The sequence below is a fragment of the Eptesicus fuscus genome, chromosome 6 (assembly GCF_027574615.1).
Source record: "Eptesicus fuscus isolate TK198812 chromosome 6, DD_ASM_mEF_20220401, whole genome shotgun sequence".
In the NCBI taxonomy this organism is placed as follows: domain Eukaryota; kingdom Metazoa; phylum Chordata; class Mammalia; order Chiroptera; family Vespertilionidae; genus Eptesicus; species Eptesicus fuscus.
In genome coordinates, this window is record NC_072478.1 from 65798019 (window position 1) to 65816939 (window position 18921).

Genomic DNA, 18921 nt, shown 5'->3' on the forward strand with positions numbered 1-18921 from the left:
CCCCCCTCTCCGACTTCAGAGAGCCGGGAAGTGGGGGGCGAGGTGGGTGGGGCGTTGCACGCGAGCGCGGCCAGCAAAAAAGGGGAGGGGAGGAAGATCCTAGACAACGTTACCCCGTCAACACCCAATCGGGAGCCGGCACGACCCCGCCCCCTATCCCACGTTATTGGCTGGGAGGCCAGGTGGGCGGGGCGCGCCGGGGTTGGGGGAGGGCAGGGGGCGGGGACGAGGAGGCAGGCGCTGGCGGGCAGTGATGGCGGCGGGTGATGGGGACGTGAAGCTAGGCACCCTGGGGAGTGGCAGTGAGAGCAGCAGCGAAGGCAGCAGCGGGAGCCCGGGCGGCGCGGGAGCGACGGCCGAAGGGGGCGGCTGGGCGGCAGCGGCGTTGGCGCTTCTGACGGGGGGCGGGGAGATGCTGCTGAACGTGGCGCTGGTGGCGCTGGTGCTGCTGGGGGCCTACCGGCTGTGGGTGCGCTGGGGGCGGCGGGGTCTGGGCGCCGGGGCCGGGTCGGGCGAGGAGAGCCCCGCCGCCGCTTTGCCGCGCATGAAGAAGCGCGACTTCAGCTTGGAGCAGCTGCGCCAATACGACGGGTCCCGCACCCCGCGCATCCTGCTCGCGGTCAATGGGAAAGTCTTCGACGTGACCAAAGGCAGCAAGTTCTACGGCCCCGGTAAGGCGGAGCTGGAAGGGCAGGGGAGGACCCCCTGAACCTCAAGCGCTACCCCCTTTGGATGGGGAGGCCCCTGGGCCCCGGTTTGCCGGCCCAGCCTTGACCCAGCCTCCTCCAAGTCTGGACCTCCGCGCCTTAGCTGCCGCACCTGGGACGGCCCGCCCCGCGCACACCCCCAGCCGCGGGCACCTCCAGCTTGTCCCCTGAAGTCGGGGGCCCAGTGTTGCCCCCAGGAAGCGGCTCTCAGCTTTCCTCGTAATCCCATCTCTTTTCTACTCGCCGCCTTTTCTTGGGCTGAATTTTTCAAAATCCTTTTGGTTGTCGCCAGTCACGCCTGACCCCTCAAGCTTTCCGGAGCTGTGTGACTCCTGGGATGGGTGGGGGCAGCAGGCAGGGGAGATTTCTGAAGGAGGGACCTAGAATTCTAGGCCCTGAAGTTCTCAGCTCTTCTCTCTCTCTTTGCCACTGATCTGCCTTTCCCCACTACTACTCTCCATAAGGCCACGTTTTAGTACACGTAGTTCCAAGTCCCAACCCTGTAGTCAGTGAAATCTGGGCATATAAGCAACACCTCAGACTTTTTTAAAAAAAACAAAACAGTTTTTGTATGGAGATGCTTCCCAAGATTAACAATGTATGTGGGATGAGGGCAGACCAGAATGAAGATCTTAAGTAAGACTAGCAAGGGTATTCGCCCAGAGTTTTGGGGGTGGAGCTCATACACCCAGCAGGCATGTCAGTCTGTTGTGTTCGTTCTCTGTCTCGCTCTCTCTCCCTCCCCCTCCCTCCCTTCTTCCCTCTCCCCCTTTCCCTTCTCTTTCTCTCTTTTTTTGTAGCACGAAAGCAAGTATTCAAATACACGTTGATAATGACTTACTGTGTTCTCACAAAGGAGAAAAAGCGTTAAAAAGTATAAATTCATTATCCCTCATGCACCAGTTCTGCAAGTTAAACATATTTAGAACTTTGCTTTCCGAGAACCGTGTGTGTAGGATAGTTGGTGTAGAAACCCTTCTTTTACTATGTAGTTATAGCTTACACTTCAGATTATGCCAGTAAGCTTCAGTTGGATCCTGTTGGTGTACCATGAAATTGAGCAACATTGTACATCCTGGCTGTGTAGTAATTAATTCTAAACTTCATAAAAAGTGACAATAAAAGTGTAGTAATGAAATTAGAGACCTAGTGAGTTCAAAAAGAGTACATCAAGCCTTGAAGTCAAGGAGGTTGGCAAGTCTTAAAGACTAACTGGTTTCCTATTTGAATCAGTCTGTTGGTGCATGAGATTTATTGACACCTGCTAATATGTACTTACGATTTCAGCGCTTTGTGGGTGGAAAAGAAGTGTTTTGGTGTGTTGTTTGTTAATTAGAATAGAAATGAGAAATTGGAGATTTTATGTATCAAACTATTTCTTAGTTGCTTGGATTTTTGTGTATATGTCTACATTCAGCCATACTAAGTCGCAGATAACTTGTCAAGTATTTGCTTCTACTTATATGAATATGAAAAACAGCTGAAATGGTTAGTACTTTTTGTTATTTACTTAAGAGCATGTGAGACAAGAAAATAGGGCCAAAGTACAGTATTTAGATGCACAGACCAAATTAGTCCTTAATTTTTTTTTTTTAGTCAAGATTTACACCGTATTTTGTACCTAAAGTTTTTTCCCCATTGATATTAAAATGTGTGTTCAGTGGTTAGAAATTGTGTTCAGGTTTAGACGTTTCATATGGAGCTTACCAAACTAAAAGATCTGCCTTTGTAGCCTTTGTCTAAACTGACAGTGAAGCAACCAAAGTTTTAATGCAAATAAGCATATTTGTCCTCACACATTATGCCTTGCCACTATCTGAAAATAGCTAAGAGGGACAGTCATAGACACAGTTTGGCAGCCTCCAGCGGCAAATGTTCTGCAACAGAAATTAAAAATTAAGATAAGAGTCATAGGTGTAATGTAGATAGCCTTCGTGCGGCTTGAGCAGTGAGGGGACTCCTCAGATAACAGCCTAGAAAGTTCGTTTTAGATTAGCTTCCACCAATTCCCAGCTTAAGAATGATAGACAATTATTTTATTCTAGGTATTTATTTATCAACAACCTAATAGAGATATTAGGAATATTTTATTATTGAAAGGAACCTTAAAGGTAGCTGGCTCATCTTATGGGCTTGGAATATGTAAAAGATGTAGCACTTTGCAAACATTTTGTAGCCAAATTTCTATGAATCATATATAAGTTCTGTTTTGGTTTAAGTTTTTATTTTCATTCGCAAATCAATTAAGCAGTTTTGTAGCAGAATAATTCAGAAGCAGTAATCCTTATCTGAGAATCTTAATAGCTTAAAAGAATGAGCTAAGGGTGCCAGAAAGCCTAGTTTTTATGCCATACTTAGGCAATACCTACTTCCATTTTATAATAATGGTTTTAGAGTTAAAGAATATTTTCTTTTTTCTATGTTGAGGATACATTTTTGGTCATTCTTAAAATTCAGATTCTTTTAAAAAATTAAATAGTGACAATTTAGTAGATCGCTCATGTTGGCAAACAGTTGGCATTAACTACATTTGTCAATATTAAATTTAGTAACAGTTCAAGCACTTGGCCAGCATATGTGAAGAAAGTGGTCATGTGAGAAAATGAAATGTGGGAGGAGAAAGAAAACCAGATTTGTTAAGCACCTACTATATTGGATCCATTAATTTGTCATCTGCACAATGCCTCAGAGAGGTTAGGTGTTCCTGTCCTTTAGGAGTCTGAGGTTTCAATATTTTGGGTAAATTTGCCAGGCTCACACAGACATGGCATTGAAATACAGATATATTTCACCACCAAGTCTATCTACACTATTTCAGGTAAACTGGTTTTTGGGATAAACTTGTAGAGAATCTATCTTACTGCTGTTTATTTATACCCTCTCCTAGTTCCCATAAGCATTTAAAGCCTCAAAGAAACACACTTTCATGGCTTTCCATTGTACTGTCCAATATGATAGCCACAAGCCACATGTTGCTTTTAAAAATTAATTAGATTAAATGTAATTTTGAATTGAGTTCCTCACTCTCACTAGCCACATTTCAGGTGCTTAGTAGCCACAGGGCTATCATTGAACAGTGAAATCCATAAGGTATTTCCATCTCTGAAGATATTCTCATTTTACAAATGTGGAAATAAACTCCAACAAGTTTTGCCCACATATTTAGTAAATGGCAAAGCTAGAAATCAAATCCAGTGAACTGGATTCACAAGCCATCCTCTCCCATTGTATCACAACATAATTTCACAGGTTTCCAGAGTCAATAGATTAGGAAGATTCAAACAGATAGTATAATTTTAAATGATTTAATATTACTGCAATGGAACTCTACTAAAAACAATGTTTTTATTCTTTAGTATGGCAAGAGATTTTACAGTTTACCTTTCTGATTGTTTATCCCACATTTCTGAAATGTAGGTATATTGCTTCTCCCTTATTCCATGTAGAGTATTTTGATATATAACAACACTGTATTTTCTTCAATTTAACTTTTAAATCACACTGAAAAAAAAAATAAGTCATACATAAGAAGTACCCAATGAGATGGCTAATATTTGGGAGGTGGGAGAAAGGAACACATGTGTCTTTTAAGTGGTTTTTGTGTTGTTGTTGTTTTTTGAGCTTTATCTTCAACATGTTCACTTATGTTTACAAAACTGCAGTAGAAGCAAAAGTTGTAACATATAGACCAGGCCCAACCTGACCTACTCCTTCGTGGATGTGTTAATTGACACCACCCCGCTCTCTTCCAGCTTCTTGCTTTGAAGCCAACTGGGTCTGTTGTTAGGGCTTAAAGTCCATTCACATCCATTATCTACCTGTAAAATAAAAGGATCAGCTTAGTTTTCTGATGAATTTTAATAGTCTGCTCAAATGTATATGTACTAGTTTTTTCTAGAATGCCTATTTGGTTGGCACCCCTGAGTTCAACATTTGAGTGAATTGTATTTATGTTAAATACTATCCTATCTAATAAAGAGGGAATATGCTAATTGACCATCACTCCATCCCAAAGATGGATGCACCCAGAGCTGAAGCCATGTTCCCATAAGGAGCCTTAACGAGCAATCAGCAGGGACCTGAGGCTACGCCCTCCCCCACCCCCATGGGGCTTGACAGGGGTCCTCAGGCCACGGCCCCAGCCCTGGTGCCAGGGCAGGGGACCTGTGGCCATGCCCCCCACCCAGCGGGGCTTGACGGGAGACCTCAAGGTGTGCTTCCCGTCCTGATGCTGGGCTAGGGGACGTCAGGCTGCTCCCCCCGCCCCAGCGCCAGGCTAGGGGGCCTCAGGCCACGCCCCCCCCCCCCACCAAGTGGGGCTTGACAGGGGACTTCAGGCCATGCCCCCTGCCCCAGCACCAGGCCAGGGGACCTGAGGCTGCTCCTCCCTGCCTGGCTGGGCTTGACAGGGGACCTCAAGGTGCACCCCCAGTGCTGGGATGGGGGAACTCAGGCCACACCCTCTACCCCAGCACCAGGCTGGTGGGACCTCAGACCGCACCCCCCACCCAGCGGGGTTTGACAGGGGGCCTCAAGTCACGCCCCCACCCTGGTCTGGGCTGGAGGACCTCAGGCCACGCCCCCCATCCTGGCACTGGGCCAGGGGACCTGAGGCTACATCCCCTGCCCAGTGGGGCTTGACAAGGGTGGGACTGGCCAGGTCTGGATCTAGCCCAATGGGGGCAGGGGCCGGCCGGGTTCATCTCTGACACTTCCATTATAGAGAAAGTGCAAGTAGCAATATTAAATTATTTCCTCTAATTAATCCCCTTTTAACTGACAATTCCTGGGGGGAAAGGGGTGGTGGGGGTGCAGAAAGAGACTGGACAAAAATCGTACACCTATGGATGAGGACAGTTGTGGGGGTAAGGGCAGAGGGTGGGGTGGGAACCGGGTGAGGGGAGCTATGGGGGAAAAAAGAGAAACAATTGTAATCTGAACAATAAAGATTTATTAAAAAAGAAAAATTAATAAAAAATAAATATAAAAAATAATAATGTACACGAATTTCATGCACCGGGCCACTATTCTACCTAATAAAAGAGTAACATGCTAATTGACCACACCTTTGTGACACCCACCAGCCAATCAGGGATGAGTATGAAAATTAACCCAACAAAGATGGTGGGTTAATTTGCATATGCAGGCTCCGAGCAGGGGACTTCCGTGGCCTGAGGTCCCCTGTCAAGCCCTAAAGATGGCGGGACGGCGCACCACCCTAGCCGCTCAGGGACTCTGGGCCATAGCCAAAAGGCTGCTCTGGCCAGAGCGAAGGCCCATTCTTGCACAAATCTTCATTCGTGCATTGGGCCACTAGTTGCAAAGTATAAAAAGATAGCTTAAAGCATGTATGAGGGCAGAAGATGCTATTAGAGCTGGAAGAGTCGATTTAGTAACATCTGGAGGTAGCCATTCACATTCTTTTAGCCTTTTGCACTTGGATGTCGACACGGTTAGCATTAGAATAAAGGAATCGAGAAAAAAGCAAGCAAGTGCAAAGGGTTAGTAGTTCTTTCAATCCATGACATAGCCCACTCCAGCCTCCACCCCATACCCATGACAGACTTCACTAAATAACTGCTGTACTCTTAGAACCTGCATCCTATCTCAAGATTTTAAATACAGGATTTCAGCTCCATTTTTAAATACTAAGAAGGAGTTGCCTGTACATTACAGTTCTCAGATTTGACTTCAGCCTTTATTTGATTGGTATTACCTCATCATTGTTTCTTTTTCCATCCTTTTACTTTCAGTCAATCTGTGTTATGTTTTATTTTTCACTTACAAATAACCAATAGCTGGATTTTTTTCACTGAATCTGTTATCAACATGTCTTTTTTTTAACACTGTCTCTTAATAGCTTAGTTTAATCACTATTTGTGTAGTAATGACTAGTTATTTATATTTACTTTTGCCATTTTATTTACTTATTTCTCTTTGTTATACTTTTCTTTGCCTCTTTTTCCCACCTTTTGTCCTTCTCAGATCAATTTTTTTTTCTTTTTTAAATATATTTTATTGATTTTTTACAGAGAGGAAGGGAGAGGGATAGAGAGCTAGAAACATCGATGAGAGAGAAACATCGACCAGCTGCCTCCTGCACACCCCCTACCGGGGATGTGCCCGCAACCAATGTACATGCCCTTGACCGGAATCGAACCTGGGACCTTTCAGTCCGCAGACCGACGCTCTATCCACTGAGCCAAACCAGTTTCGGCTCAGATCAACTTTTAAAAATTATTTCACTTTTTCTCCTCTGCTGATTTGGATGCATTCTATTTCTGTTCTTTGGTGATTTCCTTAAGTTTTTGCTAGAGACACTATTCTTCTGAACAAGATAAGAATTTTAGACAAACATTTTTATGTGAATTAGGGAAAAAACCTCTCTCTTTAAGACACTTAACTGGCATTTGACAGAATATTTCTTAATAAATATACAAAACTACCATGTTTACAAATGAAGTTGTGTAGTATACAGGCATATGCCATGGCCCTGGTGACAAAGCTTTAACTCTGATCTCTCCCTAAGCCTATTTTCTTTTTTAATGTGTTTTGTTTTTTAATTGATTTCAGTGGAAGGGAGAGGGAGAGAAGAAACATCAAGGATGAGAGAGAATCATTGATTGGCTGCCTCCTCCATATCCTACGCTGGGGATTGACAACTCGGGCCATGTGCCTTGACCGGGAATCGGAACAGTGACCTCCTGGTTCATATGTCAATGCTTAACCACTGAGCCATGCTGGTCTGGCTCAGTGTTACTGATATTAGACTCTTAGTTCCACTGTATTTTTTTAAACTTCACCCCCAAATTGTTTAAATTATTATTGCCTTTTTATCAATAGTCAATGTAGTTATTTTCTTTATTCACATTTACTGCTGTCTGTTGCATCTTATTTCTTCAGGGTTCAGTTTTCATTTTAATGAAGTACGTCCTATAGTTATTTCATTGCTAGAAAAAAAAAAAACACACACATTCTGTTTCTATCTCCCCTCACTCTGGAATGATAGTATAATTGTAGATATTGTACCTAAAATCTTAAGTGGTATTATGCCACTGTCTTCTACTTCTCTTTAAGTCTACTTTTTGTTTGTTTTTCATTCCTTTAATATGTCTTTTCCCTTTGGTTGTATAGCAGGTCCTCAAATAACTATTTTGTTCAACTTTATTTTGTTATAACGATGAGGAAAAAACTTGTTTGTGGAGTTTGCGTATTCTCCCCATGGGTTTTCTCTAGCGACTCTGGTTTCTTCTTACATCCCAAAGATGTGCACGTTAGATGAATTGGTGGGTCTTCATTGTGCTGGTCTGAGTGAATGTGGGTGTGAGCAGTCCTGTGATGAATGGGGGACAAGTCTAACACTTGGGTTGAAAAGAATTCTCTTGTTTTATTCATCTTTCTTAAATTACATATAGCTCACATTTATTTCAGTGTTTAATATTACAAGTGGCGATGTTTTCCTGACCAGAAATATGTCATAGGAACTTAACTCTTGCTTATGTCAGTTAACTTAATTGGTTTTGTTGTACATCATTTCACTTAGAGTCACAGTTTCCAAGAGCCTATGGACGACATTAAGTGAGAATTTGCTATAGTTGAGACTTTTTCCCCTTTGTGTGTGTGTTGTTTTTTTAATTGATTTTAGGAGGGGGAAAGAGAGAGAGAGAAAGAAACATCAGTTTGTTGTTCCAGTTATGTATGTATTCATTGGTTGATTCTTGTGTTTTGCCCTGAGCGGAGGGGTGGATCAAACCCACAACCTTGGCATAACTGGACAGGGCTCTAACCTACTGAGCTACAAGGCCCCCTGTTTTGGAGTTCTCTTTCACTAGGATTTGTCCAGGCAGCAATTTATTTATTTCAGACTCTACTAAAAATCTGAAGATGTGTACCTTTCATTTGTTTTAGAAAATGTGAACCCATTATTTTTTTTCAATTATTGCTTCTCCCATTCTCTTTAGTCCTTCCTCTGGAGCTCAGATACACATTATCTTTTCATTCTTTCCATCATGTCAGTTCATCTTTCCTTTTGATCTATCTCTTAATTTCTTAATAATAGCAAACATACTATTGTTCTTTAAACTGCTTCTATTATTCTTTGGATGCCAGTTCTCACATCTGTTAAATGTACTCACTCCTCCATGGTGTTTCTTCATGTAGTTTATAATTTTCATTGCAAATTTTCCTTCAGCAATCAGTATCTTTTTGTATCTTGGGGTATTTTCTGTGATGTTCCATGAGCCCTGGGTTGTGGAAATCTTAACTGTAGAATGATTTGAGGTATGTTTCAAAATAAAGCCTAATGGAAAACAAAACAGTATTTTTTATTAGGTAATATATGCTCAAGACAGAACATTTAAAAGATATATAGTGAAAAATAAGTCTCCTTGCCATAACTTCACCCACCATATTCCGCTCCCTAGAAGTGAGGAACCAGTCTGAGTATAGTTCTAGAGTGTTCTCTGCAAGTGGAAACATGTGGATTTGTACTTTTCTTCCCCACACTAATTGTAGCATACTATACAAACCTTTAACAATATTTTAATATCTTGACAGCTTTTCATATCAGTATAGAGAGCCATCTCATTATTTTAAATTATGCATAATGAATATATTGTAACTTAACAGTCTACTATTTTTTAAATGTTTTTCTTTAAATATTTTTATTGCTTTCAGAGAGGGAGAGAGAGAGAAACATCAATGATGATTCATCGATCGGCTGCCTCCTGCACACCCCCACTGGGGATCAAGCCTGCCACCTGGACATGTGTCCCAACTGGGAATCAGACCTAGACCTCCTGGTTCGTAGGTTGATATTCAACCACTGAGCCATGCTGGTCGGGCTTAACAGTCTACTATTAATGAACATTCAAATAGTTTTTAATCTCGTTATTGCATGGTGCTGCTATAGATGTTCCTGTACGTGTCATTTTAGCCATGTGAGTAAAATTATAATTATCTATAAAACCAATTCCTAGAAGTAAGATTACTGATTTTTAAGGTATGGGTGTTGCTAATTGGGTAATTATTTCTAAATTGCCCTACAGAGAGGTTGGCCCAATGTAGACTTCCATGAAAATGCCTATTTTTCACCCCCTTGTAAAAAAATGTAAGGGAGAGGGAAAGAGAGATAGAAACATCAATGATGAGAGAGAATCATTGATCCCTGTCTCCTGCATGCCCCCTTCTGGGGCTTGAGCCCATAAGCCAGACATGTGCCCTTGACTGGAATCGGGAATCAAACCTGGGACCCTTCAGTCCACAGGCCAACACTCTATACTGAGCCAAACTGGCTAGGGCTGGTTTTGGGTTTTTTTTTAGTTACATTTGGATTTTACTTTGTTTGAATGTGTGAAATAAGGATTTAGCTTTTTTTTTTTTTTTTTTTTTTAATTGACCTTTCAAAGAGAGGAAGGGAGAGGGATAGAGTCAGAAACATCAATGAGAGAAAAACATCAATCAGCTGCTTCCTGCACACTCCCTACCTGATATGTGCCCGCAACCAAGGCACACGCCCCCAACTGGAATCGAACCCTGGACCTTCAGTCCACAGGCCGACGCTCTATCCATTGAGCCAAACTGGCTAGAGCTGGCTTTTGTTTTTTGACAGAATGCTGTTCAGTTATCCCAACACCATTCATAGAATAACTTATTTTTCCCTTCAACACTTTTTTCTTATATTTTTTATTGATTTCAGAGAGGGAGAGAGAGAAAATCATCAATGATGAGAGAGAATCATTGATCGGTTGCCTCCTGCACGCACCCTACTGGAGCTCGAGCCCATGTGCTCTGACCAGAAATCGGACCATGACCTCCTGCTTCATAGTTTGATACTCAACCACTGAGCCATGCCAGCTGGACTCATTCAACACTTGGTATTACCTTTACTATTTACTAAATTTCAATAGGTAATATTTAAGTCCATATTATTTTTTTCATCTTAGAATTCCCATTCTATATGGGCTATGTAAACTGTAGTCATCAAAATACTGGAATCATTAACATATAAATTTGTTATATAAGGGGGTAGTGGAATGGGAAGATTTGCTGACTTCTCAGTGTGCTTCTGGTTGTGTAATGGATACAGAGAAATGTATTCTAATTAGATCTCAAATCATCCTCTCTCTGAAAAACATCCAATTCCAATTCTAGTCTTTTTTAAAAAATAATTTATTTTTTAAATCTTTATTGTTGAAAGTGTTACATATATGCCTTTTTTCCCCCCATCAACCCCCTGCAGCCTACCCCCACCCCAGGCCCTCACCACCCCACTGTCTGCGTCCATGCGTTATGCATATATGCATACAAGGTCTTTGGTTGATTACCTTCCATCCCTCCACACCCCCCATCCCCGTCTTCCCTCCAAGATTCCACACTCTGTTCTATGCTTCCATGTCTTTGGATCCACTCCATTCATCAGTTTATTTTGTTACTTAAATTCCACATATGAGTGCAAACATGTGATACTTGCCTTTCTCTGACTGACTTATTTCACTTAGCATGATGCTCCCTCCATGCTGTCTCAAAGGGTAAGAGGTTCTTTTTTTTTTTTTACAGCTGCATAGTATTCCATGGTATAAATGTACCACAGCTTTTTTATCCACTCATCTACTGATGGGCACTTGGGCTGTTTCCAGATCTTAGCTATTATAAATAATGCTGCTATGAACATAGGAGTGCATACATTCTTTCTGATTGGTGCCAACTCTAGTTTTTAATGTTATGTTCTTTATGGTCTTACAGGAAAGAGTAAAGAGAACTTACCAAAACACCTTCCAGAAGCTAAATGCTTCCTGAGGGAAATTTTAAACTGTGGAGAAGATAGCTTAATACAGTTTGGAGAGTAGGTAAATAAGTTAATCACTGAATCATTCTTGTCCAAGAGTTAGCAAAACATTTTGCATAGAGTTAGGTTTGGATTACTAACTGTGGATTCACATTCACTCTTACTAAGTTAGCCATCTAAAACCAAAAAAAAGAACATGTTTTTTGAAGTTTTTGTTCTTATTCATTTATTGTTGAGACCTTTGGAAAGTTAGCAGAGAAGTTTGCTAGAGAAGACACTGATATATATTAATACTAGTGGGTGGGGGGATGTGTCCCTCAGCCCAGCCTGCACCCTCTCCAATCTGGGACCCCTCAGGGGATGTCCGACTGCTTGTTTAGGCCCATCCCAAGCTTCCTCCGTCGCCAGGGGCGACCCAAGCCTCCTGCCTGCTCCAGCTGGCTCCGTGGCTGCCACCATCTTTGTCCCGCTAATTTGCATATTTCCTCCTGATTGGCTGTAGGCAACGCAGAGTGACGGTCAATTACCATATTACTCTTATTAGGTTAGATACTCAAAAATGGAGGGTTTTCCTCTATCTGTTTTTATAATATTCATCTTTTCTTCTCTCCTTTTTACCACTTAGGTGTATTTTAAGGTTTATACTCTTAAGTGCCCTAAGTAGACTGACTTATAGGCTAGGGAGTTAAGTACTATAACAAAATGCTAAGAAAGGTTGTTAGTGTCTATAGCTTTTTTGTTAATTCTCTTTCATTTTGATATAATAGAATGATTAAATAAATTCAGTGGGAAAGTATATAACTAACATGATAATTGTGATATACCTAATGTTAAGTAGCAAAATAAAAAATACTTAAGAATGGGGGAAGCATGATAAAAAATACAGTACTTTACTGGAAGTATCACCTTTATTTTCATATTAATGTGTCAGTACCTAATAACGCTACTTTTAAATATTATTGCTAAGAACCACTTTTAGGTGCATATAGTAATCTTTTCAGACAATGAGTTTCTTACATTCTTTATGGTGCAGTGATTTCTATCATCCAAAGTAATGTTTAGATTTTTTGTCTATTTAAAATTTTGAATTATCTAAAAGGTACAAATGCTTTTCTGACTCATAACCTTTAATTTCCTTAATATTTCCAATGTGAATGTGGGTATAATCATTATTCTGCTAATTTAAAAATCAAGGAATTTCCAGTTTTTTCTACTTGTTTACTTCTCATTAGAAAATACTTTATTAAGTTAACTGGATGGGAGCTCTCTTACTGACAACTCTGTTGTTCAGTTAAGCCAGTAATTCTGGTTTTAAAATTATTTTCTCTAAATTACCTCTGTCATGTATGGATAACTTTCAGTCTCAGGAAAGGTATTTTTTTTTAAATTACATATTTTGGAAACCTTATTTATTAGTACATAATTCTTAAAACAACATTTTAAGTGGAAAAGTCTGCAACCTAACATAAAGACAGAAAACTCTTGAAAGATTATTTTTGAAATAAATTTTTCAATAGCCAGACCTTACCAATTATATGAAGTAAAGATTTCTTCTCCATTCCCCAGAAATATTGCCACTGTTAAGTGTTTGGTCTGTATTCTTCCTGGTGTTTTCCATGCATATACAGAGCTTAAAGTGTACATACATGAATATTCTTTAATTCAGAGTGAATCATAATCCTATATAATAAAAGCCTAATATGCAAATCGACTGAACAGCAGAACGATTGGTGGAATGACCGGTTGCTATGACACGCACTGACCACCAGGGGGCAGACACTCAACGCAGGAGCTGCCCGCAGGCCCCAGGCCAGCCAAGGCGGGTGCCAGCGGGGTCCCGCCAATTGCCCCACCGGTCGCCCCGTAGAGGGAGGTGATGGGGGGATGGGGCCGGCGAGCAGACGGCACCAGGCTGGCCAACACGGGTGCCAGGGGGTGCCCCCTGATTGCCCTGCCCGTCGCCCCACAGATAGGTTCTGATCGCCGACCAGGCCTAGGGACCCTACCCATGCACAAATTTCATGCATTGGGCCTCTAGTCCTATATAGTAACAGGCTAATATGCTAATTAGATCGAACAGCAGAACAACCTTCTGGACAACCTTCCGGATGAAGCCAGGGCTGTGAAGGCCAAGGCAGCCGGGGCTGCAAGGGCCGAACCCCTTGCACGAATTTCATGCATCAGGCCTCTTGTATATATATATTTACATATGTCTATGTTCTTCTGAATTGCATTTTTCAGTTAATATATCATAGGCTTCTATGTCTGTACATATAGTTACCTCATTCTCTTTGGTAGCTGTATACTACATTAAGTTAACATATTAATATTTATTTAACCAATTTCTTGATATAGAAAATTAGGTTGTTTCAGTTATATTAGTATATATTTTAAATAACAAGTCTCTTTTTTTAATCTATACTTACAGTAGGTGTAGACTTTGCTTACCATAAGTGAATCTGTTTAAAGGGTCAAAAGCTAGTTTCTCCTTATTTGAAATTGCAACTAATTCATTTGGAAGAAATGTATCATGTTCCTACTTCATGCCAGGCACTGTGCTAGGCATTGAGGATACAAAGATGAGTAAGATAGTTTTTGCTCTCAAGGACAAACTTTGGGAATGGCTCACTCCGTCAGCATATAAATCATGCCATTCCTCCTTAGAGAGGGTGGTTCCTAATTCATTGGACAAAATGCTAATAATTTTGTGTCAATCAGAAGAACTGTTCTTTATAAAGCCACTGTTTTCCAAAAGTCATGGTAAATGAAAACCATTATTTCTTTAATAACTTTTCATAGTTTATATAGATAATTATGAGTATATTATGGTAATTGGGTGGTATTTATTTTGAAAACAGGTCATATTTCTGATCAGGCCATTTATTTAGCAAAGAATTGTTGAACATCACACATGGACTGGCACTGAAATAGTCAGTGAGGATACAAAGATGATTCAGTCTCTGTCCTCATAGAATTTCAACATTGGGTAGGAGAAAAAAAAATGTTTTGGATTCATAATCACTTGAGTCTTTACATAGCACTTACCAGTGGATGTTCTGTCAATTATTTTTAGATGCCACAATTAATAACAATCAGTAAAGCATCATTTGGAAGCCAACTAGCTTCCAAACCTAATTGCTGAAATAATCTATTCTCCCCCTAGCACAGCACTGTCTTCATCATTGAATACAAGTTTGGGGATATATGAAATAATTGAAATTTAAGGTTTCCATTTTCAGTGAAAGGCTTTACTTTGGTCAAAAGGCAGATTCCAAGAAATTTCCTCTCATCCTATCTAGTAGCTCTGCATGTTTTGAAGTTAAGGCTGTTACCAAATATGAGTCATTATTAAGTTTCTTTTATTTGACTTTTTCCTTTGAGACACTTGAAAATATTGTTAGGCTATCTAAATATAACTTCTTTTTCCCCCCCGCAGCGGGTCCATATGGAATATTTGCTGGTAGGGATGCCTCCAGAGGACTGGCGACATTTTGCCTAGATAAAGATGCACTTAAAGATGAATATGATGATCTGTCAGATTTGAATGCTGTACAAATGGAAAGTGTCCGAGAATGGGAAATGCAGTTTAAAGGTACCTTTATTTTTTTGGGTTCTTTGGAAATACTCAGTCTTTGGCTAAAGAAAGTGAATGCTATTTCACATTCTTTAGGAGCCCAAGGATCCCATATGTTTTCATCACTATCATTATTTGATAGAGCAATATGATTGTTACATGTGATTTATAAAACCCATATTTAAACATTGACTTGTTACAAACTAAGTCTAACAAAAATTGTAATACCTTGAGTGGTATAAGGCTTGTTTATTAAGACATAGTTTTAAAAATATATATAGGCTTATGTTTAAAACTGAACTGATTACTAATATTATAATTTATTCTAAATGATTTTTTTTTTCAATCTTACCATCAAACTATATGGGGAAAATCTCATTTCTCCTTATACCCTCGCAACATCAATTATTACCACCTATGTGACCTTTGGATCCTTTGGAACAGTTCTTCTAGCTTCTTGGCACTTGTACTGGTTCTACTGCATAAAGCAGTCCTATCTTATCCTCTTGGTTTGTGAGTTAATTCATTTAACATAGGTTCAAATTCCTAACCAAGAAATTACTGTGTATCAACTTGGACATAGCAATCAATGTTCTACATGAAACACCTGGTGACATAAAAACAAGTAATATAGCCCTACCAGTTTGGCTCAGTGGGTAGAGCATTGGCCTGTGGACCGAAGGGTCCCAGGTTCGATTCCAGTCAAGGACATGTACATGGGTTGCAGGCTCCTACCGGGCCTGGGCCCAGGTCAGGGTGAGTGCAGGAGGCAACCAATTGATGTCTTTCCCTCTCTTCCACTCTCTCTAAAATCAATGGGAAAATATCCTCGGGTGAGAATTCAAAAAACAAGTAATGTAACAGATCTAAGAGGAGAATTTAATAGAAAAAAGAATAGTACATTTTTATTTCATCTCAGTGCTATATAAACCCTAATATACTTATAGATTTTAAATAACTTGGAAATTCCCTACGTTGCCAACTTGTTTCTTTATATTTTGGGCTATTAAGATTTAAAGAACTATTCTAAGACCCACAGTACACAATAGAGTTAGACCAGATTAAGACTACGTATCTCTCTCCAGGCCTAACCCAAGAGCCTGGGATAAGTAGCTCCAGGATGGGTTCTGGACATACATACATATTTTTTAAACTCTCTTAAGTGATTCTGATACAGTGTCCTTGATTACGAAGTGGTAGTATGGAGCACTCTCCTGCAAAGCACAATTCCCAAGCTTCATAAATTCCCTAATCCTGTTTTCTTTTATTCAAGCCTTACATGAGTACAAAGACCAGCCAAGGTGAGCAGTAGGAAAAATGTAGCTTATTCTATATCATGCCAGAAGAGGCAAGTGCCTTCTGTGCTGTACAATGGAATAGTGAAACATTTTATTGCTACTGATTTTCTTTTGATGTCTTTCAGAAAAATATGATTATGTAGGCAGACTGCTAAAACCAGGAGAAGAACCGTCAGAATATACAGATGAAGAAGATACCAAGGATCACAATAAACAGGATTGAACTTTGTAAACAACTAAAGTCAGGGGCCTTCAGAACTGCGATTCTTACTCCCTTTCACAGAATGTCCAGCGTCTTTGGGTTTGGTTCACCTGCTGCAAAAAACGTTCAACAGATTGTGTGTACAAGCTAAATGAATCTCACTATGAAGTTTTGAAAACTAGACATTATTTATGCTGCCAAACTCATTTGTTACAGTTGTTTGTAATGTCTGGTTGGGGCTTCATCATCCTGAAAAGGAGACAGGAATTATTTTTTATAGAGCAAGAAAGTTACAAGGTTGCTTTTCTTATTTTTAAAAAATCAAAGACAACCAGATATGTATTTGCTACTTAAGTATACAAATCTCAAAAACAACAAGGGATTCCTATTTCCTTTGCTGTGCTTTTGTTTTGGTATTGAGGGAGGGAGGAGACCTGGGCAAGGGAAGGCGGGGTGCATATCAATTTAAGTAGTTTAGACCAGCGGTCTCCAACCTTTCAGACTTTGCAGACCATTGGTTGGCGACTGCTGGTTTAGGCTACTGAAACATGCAAATGTGAATTCCCAAACTTTTATTTTTGGGTTTTGTCAGGGAAAAGGGAAAAAACAAAACTTCATTACTAAGAAATCTTTGCATATTAGGAGACAGGATTTCAAGTGGATTTTAAGTTAAAGAACTCCAACAGTAAGATCATTTGAAACTAGTTTTCATCCCTTCCCTTCACCTAGATCAAATCAATATTACTTGTGCCTTATTTCACTTACATAGACTTGAATTATTTTTAGGGAAAGCCCCTATGTGAATTCAGAAGTCACTACAAGCAGCATTGAGACCGAAGTTGGAATCTTCTGTTGACCGCAAAACCTTGTCATTCTGTGTATATAGAATGTAAAAGGAATATTCAGTGTTACTGCCATATATGTTAATATACACAAACTTAATTAGCATTTTAATGGCCAAATGCATTCCCCCATGCTTTTTTCAAAAAAATCGAAAACCAAATCAACAACTCTATCCCCCAACAGCTCCCTAATTTTAGGACTCTGACCCTCACAGCTCACTAGTGTGGGTCCATGGGGCCGTAGTATGGATGTTGTATGGGTGTGTCTTAATGTGTGAGAGCACCTTGGGAGGGACTCTGCAGATATGTAAATACCAGTACTGTTTTAATAAAGCATGTAAAATAAACCAAAATAAGCTTGAGTTGGACTTTATATACTAACTGTAAGCCAGTGCATTATGTGGTAGTCAAGATTGTGCATTTGATTCAAGATGAGGAAAAGTCTTGGAAATGAAAAAGCAAAGACTGGTTAACCAAGTTGTACACATTGTACCACATTCACTGTAACTTTAGGAAGAAATTCCACTTTGTGGAACACTCAAGAAATCTGAGATTATTCAGGTAAGAATTGATATATAAAAAATGTACATATTCTTACTTTATATTTTGATGCCAACTAATACTAGAAGTAACAGCACTCCAGGTGGTTTGTTATTGGACACAAAACAATGAGGGTATTATAACAATAGGTATTAAATGCTTCTCTTGTTAGTTTGAAAAAGCTCTTATATGTTAGATACGTGATTTCATCATGACTATTTGGTTCTTGGTTGGGGATAAATTACACCAAAAAAGACAAATTTTACAAGTCATGAGTTAAAGAAAAGTCTTCTATTGCATTATGAGTATGATAAATGCAGAAGCCATCAAAGAAAGGGGAACTCTAATTGCAATAATAAGCTAACATATGTAAAATACAGCAGGTCCTCGAATAACATTGTTTTCATTATAAGGTTGAGGAGATGCTGTAGAAACTTAAGTGTTGTTTATATCAATTAGCCTATGGTAAAACTGGTTTCATTATATGTCATTTAAAGTTGCAGAACCTATCAATGATGTTAAGTGAGGACTTAATGTACTACATTCTATCATATTTAGTCTTGGAATGTTTTGTAGAAAATGATGGACTTCAGCCAAATCTTAGCTGAAGACTGGTTGTAAAGATGAAGAATGCTAGTAAATGCTTTGTGTGTTTTTATGTAAAATATTTTCTAAACAGATTTGTTGAAGTATTTGTCTTCTGTATTAATATATAATATGAATATATATATGAATACACATATTCATATATATGTGAATCATTTGAGCCTGAAGTTCAGAAATATACATTTGTGAATACAGAAACCCTAAATATTCATGCAGTGAAAATTATATAGTATGTTAAGAAAAATGAGTAATTTTGTGTTTTGGACTCAAAATAAACCATGTTCTACAGACAATTCCTCATTTTCAGTTGAGTGTTTCTCATTTTCAGGCAGTGTGTTGGGCAGGTGTTGAGTAAGGGGACAGGAG

The 18921-nt window shown here is 39.8% G+C and overlaps 2 protein-coding genes across 9 annotated transcripts in view; one reads left to right on the forward strand and one right to left on the reverse strand.

Annotated features, from left to right (window-relative positions):
• Positions 1 to 244: 244 nt before the first annotated feature.
• PGRMC2 (progesterone receptor membrane component 2) lies at positions 245 to 18868 on the forward strand. Its single transcript, XM_008143464.3, has 3 exons — positions 245 to 671; positions 14930 to 15085; positions 16491 to 18868. Exons 1-3 carry the CDS (start codon positions 254 to 256, stop codon positions 16586 to 16588), a joined length of 672 nt encoding a protein of 223 aa, XP_008141686.1. The 5' UTR covers positions 245 to 253; the 3' UTR covers positions 16589 to 18868.
• Positions 4056 to 18921, reverse strand: part of LARP1B (La ribonucleoprotein 1B) — a 135141-nt gene continuing 120275 nt past the window's right edge. For 4 of the 8 annotated variants that reach the window (XM_054717738.1, XM_028150483.2, XM_028150481.2 and 1 more), the window contains exons 20-21: positions 8843 to 9006; positions 4060 to 4525 (exon numbers count right to left, since the gene is read on the reverse strand). In XM_054717738.1, the coding sequence (XP_054573713.1) occupies positions 4412 to 4525; positions 8843 to 9006 (278 nt within the window). In that variant the 3' untranslated portion in view covers positions 4060 to 4411. Of the gene's footprint in view, positions 4526 to 8842; positions 9007 to 18921 lie in introns of those variants that run through there. The other 4 variants (XM_054717741.1, XM_028150493.2, XM_054717740.1 and 1 more) reach the window with 4 other exon arrangements.

Bases quoted from the DNA above. Each gene is read 5' to 3' on its own strand.
- PGRMC2 (XM_008143464.3), top strand. From the start codon at position 254: ATGGCGGCGGGTGATGGGGACGTGAAGCTAGGCACCCTGGGGAGTGGC. The intron at 672-14,929 runs GTAAGGCGGAGC...TCCCCCCCGCAG, and splicing joins CAGCAAGTTCTACGGCCCCG to CGGGTCCATATGGAATATTT. The intron at 15,086-16,490 runs GTACCTTTATTT...GATGTCTTTCAG, and splicing joins ATGGGAAATGCAGTTTAAAG to AAAAATATGATTATGTAGGC.